Source organism: Ranitomeya variabilis, chromosome 5, assembly GCF_051348905.1.
Source record: "Ranitomeya variabilis isolate aRanVar5 chromosome 5, aRanVar5.hap1, whole genome shotgun sequence".
NCBI classification, from domain to species: domain Eukaryota; kingdom Metazoa; phylum Chordata; class Amphibia; order Anura; family Dendrobatidae; genus Ranitomeya; species Ranitomeya variabilis.
In genome coordinates this window covers 15,431,717-15,449,799 of record NC_135236.1, presented here as the reverse complement: position 1 = coordinate 15,449,799, position 18,083 = coordinate 15,431,717, and the positions used below count along the sequence as shown (strand labels likewise).

Below are 18,083 nucleotides of genomic sequence, written 5' to 3'. Positions count from 1 at the left end.
GCACAAACGTCACAAGACTGCACAAAGCCTCGCACATCTCGTGACAGGGAAGGCCACCAGAAGGACCTTGCCACCAAATCCCTGGTACCAAAAATGCCAGGATGACCTGCCAACGCAGAAGAATGAACCTCAGAGATGACTCTACTGGTCCAATCATCAGGAACAAACAGTTTATCAGGTGGGCAACGATCAGGTCTATCCGCCTGAAACTCCTGCAAGGCCCGCCGCAGGTCTGGAGAAACGGCTGACAATACCACTCCATCCTTAAGGATACCTGTGGGCTCAGAGTTACCAGGCGAGTCAGGCTCAAAACTCCTAGAAAGGGCATCCGCCTTAACATTCTTAGAACCCGGTAGGTATGACACCACAAAATTAAACCGAGAGAAAAATAATGACCAGCGCGCCTGTCTAGGATTCAGGCGCCTGGCGGTCTCAAGATAAATCAAATTTTTGTGGTCAGTCAATACCACCACCTGATGTCTGGCCCCCTCAAGCCAATGGCGCCACTCCTCAAAAGCCCACTTCATGGCCAAAAGCTCCCGATTCCCAACATCATAATTCCGCTCAGCGGGCGAAAATTTACGGGAAAAGAAGGCACAAGGCCTCATCACGGAGCAGTCAGAACTTCTCTGCGACAACACTGCCCCAGCTCCGATCTCAGAAGCGTCGACCTCAACCTGAAAAGGTAGAGCAACATCAGGCTGACGCAACACAGGGGCAGAGGAAAAACGGCGCTTAAGCTCCCGAAAGGCCTCCACAGCATCAGGGGACCAATCAGCAACATCAGCACCCTTCTTAGTCAAATCGGTCAATGGCTTAGCAATATCCGAAAAACCAGCAATAAATCGACGATAAAAGTTAGCAAAGCCCAAAAATTTCTGAAGACTCTTAAGAGAAGAGGGCTGCGTCCAATCACAAATAGCTTGAACCTTGACAGGATCCATTTCAATGGAAGAGGGGGAAAAAATATATCCCAAAAAGGAAATCCTCTGTACCCCAAAAACACACTTAGAACCCTTCACACACAAAGAATTAGACCGCAAAACCTGAAAAACCCTCCTGACTTGCTGGACATGAGAGTCCCAGTCATCCGAAAAAATCAGAATATCATCCAGATACACAATCATAAATTTATCCAAATAATCGCGAAAAATATCATGCATAAAGGACTGGAAAACTGACGGAGCATTTGAAAGACCAAAAGGCATCACTAAATACTCAAAGTGGCCCTCGGGCGTATTAAATGCGGTTTTCCACTCATCCCCCTGCCTGATTCGCACCAAATTATACGCCCCACGAAGGTCAATCTTAGAGAACCACTTGGCCCCCTTTATGCGAGCAAACAAATCAGTCAGCAACGGCAATGGGTATTGATATTTAACAGTGATCTTATTCAAAAGCCGATAATCAATACATGGTCTCAAAGAGCCGTCTTTTTTTGACACAAAGAAAAAACCGGCTCCTAAGGGAGATGACGATGGACGAATATGTCCCTTTTCCAAGGACTCCCTTATATATTCTCGCATAGCAGCATGTTCAGGCACAGACAGATTAAATAAACGACCCTTTGGGTATTTACTACCCGGGATTAAATCTATGGCACAATCGCACTCTCGGTGCGGAGGTAACGAACCAAGCTTGGATTCTTCAAAGACGTCACGATAGTCAGACAGGAACTCAGGAATTTCAGAGGGAATAGATGATGAAATGGAAACCACAGGTACATCCCCATGAGCCCCCTTACATCCCCAGCTCAACACAGACATAGCTCTCCAGTCGAGGACTGGGTTGTGAGATTGCAGCCAAGGCAATCCTAGCACCAAATCATCATGTAGATTATACAGCACCAGAAAGCGAATAATCTCCTGGTGATCCGGATTAATACGCATAGTTACTTGTGTCCAGTATTGTGGTTTATTATTAGCCAATGGGGTGGAGTCAATCCCCTTCAGAGGAATAGGAGTCTCCAAAGGCTCTAAATCATACCCACAGCGTTTGGCAAAGGACCAATCCATAAGACTCAAAGCGGCGCCAGAGTCGACATAGGCGTCCGTGGTAATAGATGACAAAGAGCAAATCAGGGTCACAGATAGAATAAACTTAGACGGTAAGGTGCAAATGGAAACAGATTTACCAAGCTTTTTAGTGCGCTTAGAGCATGCTGATATAACATGAGTAGAATCACCACAATAGAAACACAACCCATTTTTCCGTCTAAAATTCTGCCGCTCGCTTCGGGACAGAATTTTATCACACTGCATACTCTCTGGCGACTTCTCAGTGGACACCGCCAGATGGTGCACTGGTTTGCGCTCCCGCAAACGCCTATCGATCTGAATAGCCATTGTCATGGACTCATTCAGACCCGCAGGCACAGGGAACCCCACCATAACATCCTTAATGGCATCAGAGAGACCTTCTCTGAAAGTCGCCGCCAGGGCGCACTCATTCCACTGAGTAAGCACAGACCATTTACGGAATCTTTGGCAGTAAATTTCCGCTTCATCTTGCCCCTGAGATAGGGACATCAAAGTTTTTTCTGCCTGAAGCTCCAAATGAGGTTCGTCATAAAGCAACCCCAAGGCCAGAAAAAACGCATCCACATTGAGCAACGCAGGATCCCCTGGTGTCAATGAAAAAGCCCAGTCTTGAGGGTCGCCCCGGAGCAAGGAAATCACAATCCTGACCTGCTGTGCAGGGTCTCCGGCAGAGCGAGATTTCAGGGACAAAAATAATTTGCAATTATTTCGAAAATTCTGAAACCCGGATCTATTCCCCGAGAAAAATTCCGGCAAAGGAATTCTCGGCTCAGATACAGGTGCATGACAAACAAAATCTTGCAAATTTTGTACCTTCGTGGCGAGATTATTCAAACCTGCAGTTACACTCTGAAGATCCATTACAAACAGGTGGACACAGAGCCATTCAAAGATTAGAAGGATAGAGAAAAAAAAAAAAAAAATTTCAGCAGACTACTTATTTCTCTCCTTTCTCAGCCAAGGATTTTAACCCTTTAGTGGGCCGGTCAAACTGTCATGATCTCAATGGCAAGAGAACATAGCATCAGCATATATATGAACTAGCTCTTGGAAGATGGAAACTGAGCTGACCATGAACTAAACCTAACGCACAACTAGCAGTGGCCGGGTAGCATGCCTACGTTGATTCTAGATGCCCAGCACCAGCCGGAGGACTAAATAAAGCTAGCAGAGGAAAATATTAGTCCTAGCTCACCTCTAGAGAAATACCCCGAAAGGAGACAGAGGCCCCCCACATGTATTGGCGGTGAGTTAAGAAGAAATAACAAACGTAGTATGAAAATAGGTTTAGCAAATTTGAGGTCCACTTACTACATAGCAGAAGACAGAAAGGACACTTTCATGGTCAGCTGAAAACCTTATCAAAACACCATCCAGAAATTACTTTAAAACTCTGGCATTAACTCATAACACCAGAGTGGCAATTCCTGTTCACAAGAGCTTTCCAGACACAGTAACGAAACTACAGCTGTGAACTGGAACAAAAATGCAAAAACAAACATGGACAAGAGTCCAACTTATCTAGTAGTTGTCTAGGAGCAGGAACAAGCACAGAGAGGCTTCTGATAACATTGTTGACCGGCAAGCAACTAACAGAGCAGCAAGGTTATATAGCGACTCCCACATCCTGATGGGAACAGGTGAACAGAGAAGATGAAGACACAGTTCAATTCCACCAGTAGCCACCGGGGGAGCACAGAATCCAAATTCACAACACCTAACCCTAACCTTAGCCCCAACCCTAACCTTAACTTTAGCCCCAACCCTAACCGTAAGTTTAGCCCCAACCTGAACCCTAACTTTAGCCCCAACCCGAACTGTAGCCCTAACCCTAACTTTAGCCCCAAACTTAACCCTAACTTTAGCTCCAACCCTAACTTTAGCCGCAACCCTAACTGTAGCCCTAACCCTAGCCCCAACCCTAACCCTAGTCCTAACCCTAACCCTAGCCTTAACCCTAGCCCTAACCCTAACCCTATATATATATATAAAATATGGAGCAGCAGACACTAATGGAGCCTTTATATGTATGCAGTGAAAGTTATATACGCACATACAGTGCCTGCAGGCCTTTATTATATTGCACATGCACTTTTGCTTTTTTATACTACACTTAGTGAATATTAATTAGTGTCAATTACACAAATATTGTTGTATTTTTATACATACATATTTTTGTGGAACTGATTATAAGTATACCCCATTGTCCCATTTTCAGATTGATTTTTGTCTACTATACATATATTATTTATTTATATACTATATAACCATGGTACCGGTGAAAACATCATATTGTCCCGCAAAAAAACGAGCTGCCATACACCATCATCAGCGAAAGAATAAAAAAAGTTATAGTCCTCAGAATAAAGCGATGCAAAAATAATTATTTTTTCTATAAAATATTTTTTATCGTATAAAAGCGCCAAAACATAAAAAATGATATAAATGAGGTATCGCTGTAATCGTACTGTCCCGAAGAATAAAACTGCTTTAGGCTTCTTTCACACTAGCGTCGGGCTCGGTCCGTCGCAGTGCGTCGGGCCGAGGTCCCCGACGCTAGCGCTGTCTCAGCCGCACAACGGGGGCAGCGGATGCATTTTTCCAGCACATCCGCTGCCCCATTGTGAGGTGCGGGGAAGTGCGTGGAGGTGGGGGCGGAGTTCCGGCCGCACATGCGCGGTCGGAAAAAGCTGACCGTCGGGAGCAAAAAACATTACATGTAACGTTTTTTGGTCCCGACGGTCCGCCATAACACGGCGCAACCGTCACACGACGGTTGCGACGTGTGGCAATGCGTCGCAAATGCGTTGCTAATGTAAGTCAATGCAAAAAAAACCGCATCCTGCAAGCACTTTTGCAGGATGCGTTTTTTCGGCAAAACGACGCATTGCGACGTATTGCAGTAAACGCCAGTGTGAAAGTAGCCTTATCCATTTTACCAAACGCGGAACGGTATAAACGCCCCAAAAAAGAAATTCATGAGTAGTTGGTTTTTGGTCATTCTGCCTCACAAAAATTGGAATAAAAAGTGATCAAAAAATGTCATGGTCCCGAAAATGTTACTAATAAAAAACGCCAACTCGTCCCACAAAAAACAAGACCTCACATGACTCTGTGGACCTAAATATGGAAAAATTATAGCTTTCAAAATGTGGTAACGCAAAAAACATTTTTTGCAATAAAAAGCGTCTTTTAGTGTGTGACGGTTGCAAATCAAAAATCCACTAGAAAAAGTAAATCAAACCCCCCTTCATCACTCCCTTAGTTACGAAAAATTAAAACATTAAAAAAATGTATTTATTTCCATTTTCCCATTAGGGCTAGGGTTAGGGTTAGGGCTAGGGGGTCTAGTTTCCAATATGGGGTCACTTATGGGGGTTTCTACTGTTTAGTTACATCAGGGGCTCTGCAAATGCAACGTGATGCCTGCAGACCAATCCATCTAAGTCTGTATTCCAAATAGCTCTCCTTCCCTTCCGAGCTCTGCCATTCACCCAAACGGTGGTTCCCCCCACATGTTGCATATCAGCGTACTCAGAATAAATTGGACAACAACTTTTGGGGTTCAATTTACACTGTTACCCTTGGAAAAATACAAAACTGGGGGCTAAAAAATAATTTTTGTGGAAAAAAAAAGGATTTTTTATTTTCACAGCTCTGCGTTATAAAATGTAGTGAAACACTTGGGTGTTCAAAGTTCTCACAACACATCTAGATAAGTTCATTAGGGGGTCTACTTTCCAAAATGGTGTCAATTGTGGGGGGTTTTAATGTTTAGGCACATCAGGGGCTCTCCAAACGCGACATGGCGTCCCATCTCAATTCCATTAAATTTTGCATTGAAAAGTCAAATGCCGCTCCTTCGCTTCTGAGTTCTGCCATGCGCCCAAACAGTGGTTCCCCACACATATGGGGTATCGGCATACTCAGGACAAATTGTATAACAACTTCTGGAGTCCATTTTCTCCTGTTACCCTTGGTAAAATAAAACAAATTGGAGCTGAAATACATTTTTTGTGTAAAAAAGTTAAATGTTCATTTTTATTTAAACATTCCAAAAATTCCTGTGAAACACCTGAAGGGTTAATAAACTTCTTGAATGTGGTGTTGAGCACCGTGAGGGGTTCAGTTTTTAGAATGGTGTCACACTTGGGTATTTTCTATAATATAGACCCCTCAAAATGACTTCAAATCAGATGTGGTCCCTAAAAAAGATGGTGTTATAAAAATGAGAAATTGCTGGTCAACTTTTAACCCTTATAACTCCCTAACGAAAAAAAAATTTGGTTCCAAAATTGTGCTGATGTAAAGTAGACATGTGGGAAATATTACTTATTAAGTATTTTGTGTGACATATCTCTGTGATTTCATTGTATAAAAATTCAAAGTTGGAAAATTGCGACATTTTCAAAATTTTTGCCAAATTTCTGTTTTTTTTCACAAATAAACGCAGGTAATATCAAATAAATTTTACCGTGCAAACCACCCTTGGGGGTAAAGGGGTTAAAATAGTTTGTAGCATCTAGTGTGTTATAGAGGCCTGATCCTGAGGCCACCAAAAAACTCTTGTGTTCCTAATGTCATATAGTAGGGGATATCTGACTTTCAAATTGTTTGCAGCATATCTTCTTTCTCATACAGGCCTCATCCACACAATTCTTCCTTCTATGACTAACGTGATACAGCATACCATATTTCACTTTGGAATTTACTGCTGCTGAAATTCAGCTGTTTGCAGAGGTGGTGCAAAGTTAAAAATCTAATTTTTGGGTGCAAATACGGTGCTCCTACCTCATTACCTGAGCAACATTCCTGGGAAAAAGCAAGGCCATGATGGAAGGGGAATTAGGCTTGGTGTTCAAGGTGTACATGGGGTAGCTGGTATGGTTAGTGAAAGCACTAGTACACCAACAACGTCACATCCTATGCAAAGACATCTGACAACTTCTGTTACTTGACGGGCTACTCCACTACCTTTCTTTGGCAGATGCACATTGGAATGCCTTGTCGATGAGGCCCAGAAATAGCATGTGCTCGAGTGGATGGCAAGTGCAGATTCAAGTGGCCTCTCCACCTCTTCCTCCACCTAAACATCATACCCAGTACAGTCCACAGAGGTGGCACCCAAATTACCCTTGCTTCTCCCCAGGTCCCAAATCTCCAACCATACAACTGACTGCACCGAACCAGATTGGTGAGTCTGAAGAGCTGTTCACACATTCTATGCCATGGTCATCAGAAATGTACTCAAAAGTTTCACAGAGTCAAGAAGAGTAAATCTGCACTGATGCCCAATTTTTTTTGCTTGGATCGGGCACAGGACGAAGTAGGGTGCAAGCAGCTTCATGACCTTCGTCATCAGGCGTTGACCCGTGTGGAGAGGTGATCCTGGTGAGACTCAGATATCTGAGGCTCACGCAGACTGTACTGTGCTGTCATGACATAAAGAGGAGGAGGGCGAGGAATGTGATAACACAGATGATGATGATGAGGAGATGTTAGATCCCAGTTGGCATGAACATAGAGGCACATAGTTGAGTAGGTCATCTGAGGAGGAAGACGAGGAGGTTACTTTGCGCTGTACATTGCTGACATGTAGTGATGCAGTCATGATGAGCAGTGCATTCTTAGCCTCAACTGTCCCCCTGACCAGCAGCATCCACAGGTCTGCAGCTCACAGGGGTGGCAAGGATTGCCTAGCCTGCACATTTTTTGACACTGCAAAGGATGAGCCGACTCATGTAATCAGCCAACTTTGAAAATAAAATTGAGTACAGGTAAAAAGTGCATTAATTTGACTACTATATGTATGAACCTTCACATGTGCAATCAAGATGTGTTACTCTGGGAATCTAACTGCACACAAAGGCAGACCAGCAGACCTCAACAACCATCAGCAGCTCCATCATTTGCATCTGCTGCTTCTGCCTCCTCTTCTTTTACCTTTCCAACTATTGAGATGCAGGTCTTCAACTGCAGAATATCAGGTTCTTTTCCCGCTCCAGTCACGCCATCAGCTGTAAAGGAAGCAGACATACCTGCTGCTTTAGACCAATCGCAGAAAACAAGCACATTACAACTTTTGCAGTCCACCGTAACATCTCTACCTGCACCTCTCTTGGTCCAGCAGTTAGCCCAGTTCACAATATCACCCTCTCACAGCACTGGGAGTAGCCCATGGTACCGCAGTTGTGGTCATGTAAAAGTTTGTTTCATCCTACGCATGACAAAGCTAAGAGGTTGAACTCCATCATCTCCAATCTGTTGGCTACGGAAATGCTACATTTCCTCCAGGTAGATGCAGACGGTTACCGTAAGCTGATGGCCATTACAGTCCCCCAGTACCAATTTCCCAGTAGCCATTCATTTTCTAAGAAAGCTGTGTCTGGGCTACACCAGCATGTCTCAGACATCATCATCCATTGCTTGACTAAACCTCTGACTGCTAAGGTGCATTTCACCACAGACACTTGGTCGAGTAAGCATGGCCATCTCACTGAAGGTAAAATGGATGACTCTGGTAGCTGTGAGGGCAGGCGCTTCTACACATGTTTTGGAATCTCTATGGCTTGCAGGACAAACCTCTACATTTCACACTTCCACCTCTGCTTCTAACTCCTCATCTATCTCCTCTACAGGCTCCACCTGCACCCTCAACCTCTGCCTTAATGAGACATGCATTCCAACTTTGCAGAGTGAATCCACACCACCTCAATACTGCGCAGCCAGGGATCACCACAGTCAGGAAGTATTAAAATTGACATGCCTTGGAGATCACAGTCATACAGCTGAAGAATTGTAGACAGCTCTTCAGGTTCTGTTTGATCAATAGCTGTCTCCGCTGAACCTGCACCAAGGGAAGGCCGTGTCCAATAATGGTGCGAACCTGATGGCAGAATTATGGTGAGCATGGCTTACATCCTCAACCTGGTGGAACAGCATTTTCTCCACCACTGTTCTGGACTGGGTGAGCTGCTACAGAAAGCATGGAAGCCATAAAGTAAAAGCAGAGCGCAGCGGTGACGTCACCGCTGTGCTCTACTTTACGGCCGGCTCTCACAGTCAGTGCGGGAAGCAGACGGCGAGGGACGTGACACCGGAATGTGAGTATGTAGTGTTTGGGTTTTTTTACATTTACGATGGTAACCATGGTAAACATCGGGTTACTAAGCGTGGCCCTGCGCTTAGTAACCCGATGTTTACCCTGGTTACAAGCGAACACATCGCTGGATCGGCATCACACACACCGATCCAGCGATGACAGCGGGAGATCCAGCAACGAAATAAAGTTCCAAACGATCTGCTACGACGTACGATTCTCAGCGGGGTCCCTGATCGCTGCTGCATGTCAGACACAGCGATATCTTATGGATATCGCAGGAACGTCACGGATCGTACCGTCGTAGCGACCAAAGTGCCACTGTGAGACGGTACCCTAAGTTCCAGACTGTCCTCACACAGGCGGGAGCCAAGAGAAGCTTGATTATTTTAAATGATTGGGGCTGGTGATAACAGACAAACTGTGGTCGAAGGTGCAAGATCCAAGGAATAAATGGAGGAGGCAAAGTTGATGGGTGAGCAACTGTCATATGAAGAGGAAAATCATCCCCTCTCTGTTCTTTGTGGTTGGTGGGAGGGGGCGCAGGAAACAAGCATCATTATAACCCAGCCACCAACACAGCATGGGCTTGGATCTCATAGTAGAGTTCAACACATGAGTGCCTTCTTGCTGCTCTCTCTGCCTATCTGCATTATGATCATTGCATAGTTATGAATAGGTATACTGACTAATGGATTGCGACTCTGTTAGATCCACTTTATAAAACAAAATTTTGCCAGATGCTTCCATCCCCGAAAAAGGATCTGTGAATACTGGATTATTGAAACACACTTTTACACAACATTAAGAGAGCTTTTGCCCAGGACAGCAGTGAAGTACAAAGTTCACATCGCAGCTCTAGACTTCCAACCTCTGGCACAGCAATTTGTCAATGCCAAAACTGTTATGACCCCAGTGGACAGGGTCTCAGAGGAACGTGTAAGTCTGCGAGATTCAAAAATCCAGCTCATAGGGCTGTGGTAACTGGGTTGACCAAATAGCTACTCCTAACGCCAACACTAGAAGTAGCCGGGGATCATGCCTACGGTGATCGCTAGATGACTCGCGCCAGCCGGAGAATCTAACTACCCCTAGGAGAAGAAAACAAAGACCTCTCTTGCCTCCAGAGAAAGGGACCCCAAAGCAAGATACAAGCCCCCCACAAATAATAACGGTGAGGTAAGAGGAAATGACAAACACAGAAATGAACCAGGTTCAGCAAAGAGAGGCCAGCTTACTAATAGCAGAATATAGCAAGATAACTTATCTGGTCAACAAAAACCCTATAAAAATCCACGCTGGAGATTCAAGAACCCCCGAACCGTCTAACGGTCCGGGGGGAGAACACCAGCCCCCTAGAGCTTCCAGCAAAGGTCAGGATACAGATTGGAACAAGCTGGACAAAAATACCAAACTAAACAAAAGCAAAAAGCAAGGAAGCAGACTTAGCTTGAAATACAGGAACCAGGATCATAGGACAAGAGCACAACAGATTAGCTCTGATTTCAACGATGCCAGGCATTGAACTGAAGGTCCAGGGAGCTTATATAGCAACGCCCCTGAACTAACGGCCCAGGTGAGGATATAGGAAAAGACAGAAGCTCCAGAGTCAAATCACTAATGACCACTAGAGGGAGCAAAAAGCAAAATCACAACACAAAACATTAGCAGCAGCAGTACTGTAAATGGAAGAAGCAATTCCTTTGAGTCCTTTGACACTTTATTTAGACCAACTCATGCACCAGCACAACAGAGTCCAAGTCTTACACATGGAGAATGAATGGAGAGGAAGGAGCAGGAGTATGTAGAACTGAATATCAATACCATCAGGGAGGGTTTGGACCCTTTCACATTTTGGTCTTCCAAAATGGATGAGTTGCCTGAGCTCACCTCACACACCTTGGAGGTTTTATCATGCCCGGCAGCGAAAGTTCTATCAGAACGTGTCTTCAGCACTGTTGATGGTGGCTTGATGGATAATAGCAGCCAGCTGTCCCGTGAAAGTGTACACCACCTAAATTGAAACAAGATGAACAAGTCATGGATTTCAAAGGACTTTTACACCCACATTGCAGAGTGTACAGACTAGGTGATATTGCATTTTTTACTGTGATGTATTAATGTCACGTAACTGCACTCTGTGATATCTTTAGTGTGACTTCTGTGGCTGCTGCTGTTGTTAACACAAATTTGTAGAAATGTGAAGAGTCATGGTAGGTCTACATCTGCTGGGTTAGCTGTAGTGGAAGACGTGTCGGTCCCAATTATACTATTTCTATTCTCGTGACATTTATTCCACTTCGGTGGTGTCAGGACCTCATTTTTTTAAATATGAAAACTCCAGGTTGGGTGTCCATCTGCAGGATTGGACATAGTGGAAGACCTGTTGGTCCCTATTATACTGTTTCTACTGTGGTGAAATTGATGCTACTATGGTAGTGTCTGCCACTAATTTTTGGAAATGTGAACACTCCTGGTTGTGTCTCCTTCATGCGTGTTGCCTGTAGCAGTAGGCCTCCAAGGCCGTCAGGCCTCCACTACCTTGCAGTCAGCTGCCCGTGTTACAATCCTTAAATTTTCATGACAATGGTAGTCTAGAAAACTGATATTTATGCCACCTGAGTGCGGCTCAACATGAAAGCAGGTAGAGGTGTTGCATGTGGTATCAGGGCTTCCAGCAAAGGAGTCCTACACCGATCCCTCACCCACCTTATCTTACTGTGACGTTCATTGGAAAGCTGTAAATGCTGTCTCAGACCCCGATACCTCATGCCTGGCTGATTGCTGCAGTGCCAGGCTACAATTTGTACTGTGGGTGAATTGAGGCCACTTTCCTGGTGTCTGTCCCACATTTATTGAGTTTTGGCAGCATTTGGGGCAGTTATAACGTGTTGTCCATGCGTTTGTTTTTGCCTCCCATTGACTTAAATAGCGTTCGGTCATTTTTGGTGAATATTCAACAAATTAATTGGCAAATATTGCAAATTTGGCTAACATAATCCGAACCGAACATTGAAATATTTGCTCATCTCTACTCCTGAGGTCAACCCATAGGCACACACTTGATATTTGCCAAACAGTTTTAGAAAATGTCAGGAAGGGGTAAAAGGATTGTTACTTTATTTTCTAGCCTGTCTGTCCTCAGCAGCATACTACACTTAGCTGAGGAATTTAAGACTTAAGTATTTATTCGGTAATTACAGGCAATTTTATTTTTATACTTTATTGTTGGTTTATTTATTTTTCACATTTGAGACACTGGGAATACAAATCTCTAAAGATTTCATTTTCTCCATTGACCTTGTTGTCTGGTTATATAAACAAAGACGGTTATTGTAATTGTGTTATTACCGTTGTATATGTGACAGTTATTGATCTGCGTATTCCACATTTTCCAATATCGGTGTTATGGTGTGTATTCGTCTGCTGATCTTTACTTCCTTAGATCAATATTAAGAGAACAAATACAATTTCATTACTAATAAATAGAGCATGAAAATATCTGAGGTAAGTCATCTGAGAAGTCTGAAATCGAGTATTCCATATGGATTTTTCCCCAACTAGTGACCCATTTTGAGAAACATGATGTATAAACCACAGAAAAAAAATGCATAAGTTGTGTTAGGTCTAACGTCTAGCTCTTGCATATTATTAACATGGATTTCTCAGCTAAATACGTAAATACAGCCAATAAACTGATAAGTCAATGGACAGAAAAATAAAGAAAGGCATTTCTATTAATTTTTATTATTTTTTTAAAAGTATATTTACTAATACTGCCATTCCCATTCCCGTATATCACATTTCACTTTTACAGTACTGCATGTCATATAACCAAAACCCAAAACGCAATGGTAGAATTACTGATTTTTTTTTTTTAAATAGTTCTATTTTGACAGATGTTTTTTTTTTTCCATTTTCTTTTACATTAAAAAGTTGAATAAATTGAGCCACAATTTAAAATATCACTCATGACACAAATGACGAAAGTGATGGAGGATACCTAAAAAGAAGCGTGATGTAAAAGTACATATAAGGGACCAGTTACGTAGAGTCCCTGGATGGAGAACTAGATGGACATTTTCAAGAATGACTTTTAATGAATATCCACAAGATCAGGAAATGAAAGAAGTGGAGAATATTTGCTTTGACATAATTTTTTTCATCAGGTGAGACCATCATCAGAGCAAAAACGTGATAGATGATAAATCAGAATAAAATGGAGAACCTATCATATAGATCTATAAGACAGACCCTTTAGTGTGCATCAGTAATGATATCTAAGCCATTGCTCAAGACCTTGGTGTGTTCTGTCAGATGTTTAGTGCAAGAGCTAGCTGTTAAGAGTTGTAGGAGATACTTTTAATGGGAATTTTTATGGGTTGAGCAATCCTTGAGATTGAAAATCCATGTCAAAATAGCAATTATGCAGTTTATGACCAATGAAAACTCTTCCCATGTTGTTAGGGCTGGCGGAACGCACCAAGTAAATTGAGAGATATTATTTGGTGCGTTCGCAGCCCGGGGTCCACCGTGCAGGAGAGGACCTGCTGCTGGCAAATGGCGGCCCTTTATTGCGGTAGAAGCTAACTCTGTTACTTCACAGAGATGCTGTGCCAGATCTCACTCTGACCTTCAGTGGCTATAGTGCCCACACCTGAAGACGCCCCGAGTCAGCAGCTGAGACCTTGGCAACTAAAGAATGCAGAACCCTGTTGACTTCACAGGAGTATCCAGCAACTGCTGAGCTGATGGCAATGTGTGGCAACACAAACATACAATCTCCTCATCGGAGGAGCCAGTATTCCAGGGGCTTATTTCAGCCGGGGCTCTAAATCCATGCACACAATCTCCTCGCCAGAGGTGCCGGCATTCTAGGGGCTTATTTCAGCCGGGTCCCTGAACACATATAAATGTGACCACACTGGCGCATGCACATAACTGATTCAATACTAGCGCATGGCCGTGCGGTCATGAGAGCCTTAAATAGCTGCAGCAAGTACAGGACCTTCCTAGAGGGACCAATGAGAGGCTGCTACAGAGCCTAAGCACATTCAGGACCTTCCTGGAGGACCAATGGCCTTAGCTGCAGTATCTGAACATGTGACCCTCGATCTCCACTGAGAGATCTTACTCTGGGCATGCTCAGAACGAGAAAAGCAGGACTTAGTCCCAGAAGCGTCTGCTCGCTGCTGCCCAACACTGGCTTTAATGGCAGAAGCAGGAAAAGCAGCAGTAACCCTTTGCACAGAGTCAGACTGAGCGAGACACCTGGACCGACGTCTCTGCTGAGCAGGCTCCACTGCGGCAGGAGAAGAATGGGAGACCACAGCAGAGATGGCCCGAGATTCCCCCTGTGCAGAGGTGGGAACCTGAGCCCTAACATTTGTTGTTTCCAAAACGAATAGGTAGATCCTTTGTGCTGCTGATAGAAATCCGAGAAAATATTCCAGGAAATAGGATAGCTTGTAATGCGATTTATAATCAACATGTTTCGAAGACATGTGACTTTTTCATCAGGAAAAACTCCCTCAAACTTTGTGTTTCCCATGAAGTAGAATGAATTCAAAAAGCGCAGAATTTAAACCGCATTCCTTCCCATCTTGTTTACTGGAATCTTCCCTTGCATTTCAATAAGCAGGGCTGAGGAACTGCTATTTAATTTTTGGCACTTTACCATTTTTTTTAATCTGGAGGCTGTAGAAGCAGATAATATTATTTTGTATTGCATAACCGAACTAGGTAAGACCAACTTCACCCTACTTTTTTATCCTCGGTTAATACCCTATTGGGCTCCTTTATTTCTCAGTCTCTTCTTCATACTCATTTTAGTGATAAACTTACGTTATGGTGATATCAAGTGTAGCCACATTAATTTGTAATTGATTTGCTGTTTGAGCCACCGATTTCATAAACTGTCCCCGAAGAAAAATAAAAGGAAGGTCCATTGCTTCTAGGGAAGACTTGGGGTGAATTATAATGATCATTTCTTTTTCATTCCTCAGATGATCAAAAAGCAGCATGGGAGTTAAGTAACCTGATACGGGGGCTTCTCTATGAGATTTTAACGTCAGCCAGCAGTGAGAGAGATGGTTTGCCTCAAGCCATATTTTGAAGTTTCTGTTTCATGCTTGAAGAAGTCCATAAAGCGAATGTGTCTTTCCTTTTTTTGTGAGCAAAACACTTTGCATTCAGTCTCTGTATTTGTATCTTATTGTAATATAGTTAAGGAAAGAAGCCAACAAGTATGTAATTTTATTTTGTTATTTTTGCAGAACAATCTGACTTCAGTCATCGAGTTTTTCTTGGTAGGATTTCAAAGTAACCAATGTTCAGTAGTGTTACTGTTTTGTCTTCTCCTGGTGGTTTACTCTGGGACAATATGTGGGAATCTCCTGATCATCACCCTGGTGTCCACCAGTAAGAACCTCCACACTCCAATGTACTTCTTCCTCACACAATTGTCCATCAGCGACATTGTGTTGACCACAGATATTGTCCCCAACACTCTACATGTTCTCATGAATAATGGCGCGACCATTACTTTTATTTACTGCTTTACTCAGTTTTACATTTTTGGTGCTATAGAAGCATCTGAATGTTTTCTTCTCACGGTGATGTCTTATGACAGATATGTGGCCATTTGTGATCCTCTCCATTACACATCTATCATGACTAGTGCCCATTGTGTAAGGTTGTCCATATCTACATGGTTACTCAGTTTTGGCTGTTCTCTTATTTTAACCTTAACAATATCGATGTTGACTTTTTGTGGACCAAATATCATTGACCATTTTTTTTGCGATACTGTTCCCTTACTGGAACTCGCCTGTTCTGATACTTATATTATGGAGTTAGAGATCTATATACTGAGTTTTCCTACACTTGTGATCCCAACCACAATTATAATAATCTCTTATATTAATATTATCGTGACTATCCTACGGTGTCAGTCTCGCATCAGTAGACAGAAAGCCTTCTCCACCTGTAGCGCCCACCTCACTGTGGTCTCCATTTTCTACTGTACTCTACTAAGTGTTTATGTTTTCTCGATGGGAGGACAAACATTGACTATTAGTAAACTTCTCTCACTGATGTACACTGTAGTTACTCCATTTATTAATCCAATCATTTACAGTCTGAGAAATAAGGAAATCAAGAATTCTATTCAAAAACTCATCAATAGATGTATGACTTGTATTGAATTTATTTAATCTGTATAGTAAGGGGCCTAAAAGGAAGACATTTTTGTTGCCTTTGGGATCATTGTCAAGCTAGATGATGGCATTTATACTTTGGTGATTTTTGCCAATGTGTTGATTGGGGTCTGCTTTCATGGATGTCAAATTTAGCAACACACAACACATTAACTATGCCATGGTGCAGATAACTAACTGTATACTAAACCCAACACAAACCATTGAACAAGTTTGATGTCGTACCACACTTTTTTGCATCTAGATATTTGATTGCATTGTGTTTTATGTGTCCTGATAGAAAATGCAACATTTGTATTTTTACAAATAAAATAATAATAGGTCTGGATTTTCATTCATGAAAAATCTAAACCTGGGTTCATGTTTATCCTATAGTCTCCCCCTTGCTTTCGAGCCTATTTATGATCTTGGATCTTGGGAAGGTAGAATGCAGGCAGACATAAAGCAATCACAATGGAAAAAAGTATATAAAAACATTATTCATTAGTAACTATTAAAATATCAAAATAGAAAAAATAAAATAAACACACTAGGCCTACGCATTTTGAGCACCAAGTTTCTTAATCATAGTATTCAATTAAGAGCCTTAGTGCTCAAAATACATAGGCCTAATGTGTTTATTTTATTTTTTTCTTTTTAATATTATAATAGTTTACAATAATATTTATTTTGACCTTTCCTTTTTGTTGAATAATTTAATTTTTTTTAAGGAAGTAAAGTGTCTAAGTCATCTATATGGTAAAAATCTTATACAGACTTTATACTTGAATTGTCACCAGGTTGGCCGGATATGCTCCAGTTCTTTCAGCCACTAATTCTGTTAAAAAAAAAAAAGATTGTCAACTACTTTCTCTGAAACCCCCCGCAAAATGGGATTCGGGCGGATGTGCCGATGAAGCTGTACAATATAACGGTGTTCACAGAATTAATGTATACTCTGATTTACATCATTTTGTGGTGTACATGCCTAATGAAGGTTGACACTCAGACTTAGGAGACTGCATCTTTGTATCCGTCTCCAGCAGACGAACAAGCCTGAAAGTGATGCACAACAGAGCATATGTTTGCTCTCTCGGCACCATTAAAGTCTATGTTCCTGTCACCACTTAAGCCCGAATCCCATTTTGATGGAGGTTCAGATGTAAACTCAGATGGGACCAATGAAAGGGTGCCAGAATGCTGTGTGAAAGCATGTCCTTTTTTTTGTTCAGAAAAATGACAGCCACCATTTGCTAAACTCAAGCAGAAGCAAATTCCGAATTCCACTTGAATATAATTGTCCATCTCAATTTAGTCGCTCATTTTTGGTTAAGATTAGTGAAGACTAGAGTGAAAGTGCTCGCTAGGGTTGAGCGAAACGGGTCGATCATTTTCAAAAGTCGCCGACTTTTGGCTAAGTCGGCGTCTCATGAAACCCGATCCGACCCCTGTGCTTGTCGGCCATGCGGTACGCGACTTTCGCGCCAAAGTCGCGTTTCAATGACGCGAAAAGCGCCATTTCTCAGCCAATGAAGGTGAACGCAGAGTGTGGGCAGCGTGATGACATAGATCCTGGTCCCCACCATCTTAGAGAAGGGCATTGCAGTGATTGGCTTGCTGTCTGCGGCGTCACAGGGGCTATAAAGGGGCGTTCCCGCCGACCGCCATCTTACTGCTGCTGATCTGAGCTTAGGGACAGGTTGCTGCCGCTTCATCAGAAGCAGGGAGAGCGTTAGGCAGGGTCCACTA

At 42.8% G+C, this 18,083-nt stretch overlaps 1 protein-coding gene across 1 annotated transcript in view; it reads left to right on the top strand.

Moving 5' to 3' along the window:
* The window catches only part of LOC143774629 (olfactory receptor 10A7-like), a 30,820-nt gene extending 14,468 nt beyond the window's left edge, over positions 1-16,352 (top strand). The window contains exon 3 of the mRNA XM_077262382.1: positions 15,414-16,352. Within this exon, the coding sequence (XP_077118497.1) occupies positions 15,414-16,352 (939 nt within the window). The remainder of the gene's footprint in view (positions 1-15,413) is intronic.
* The last annotated feature ends 1,731 nt before the right edge of the window (positions 16,353-18,083 follow it).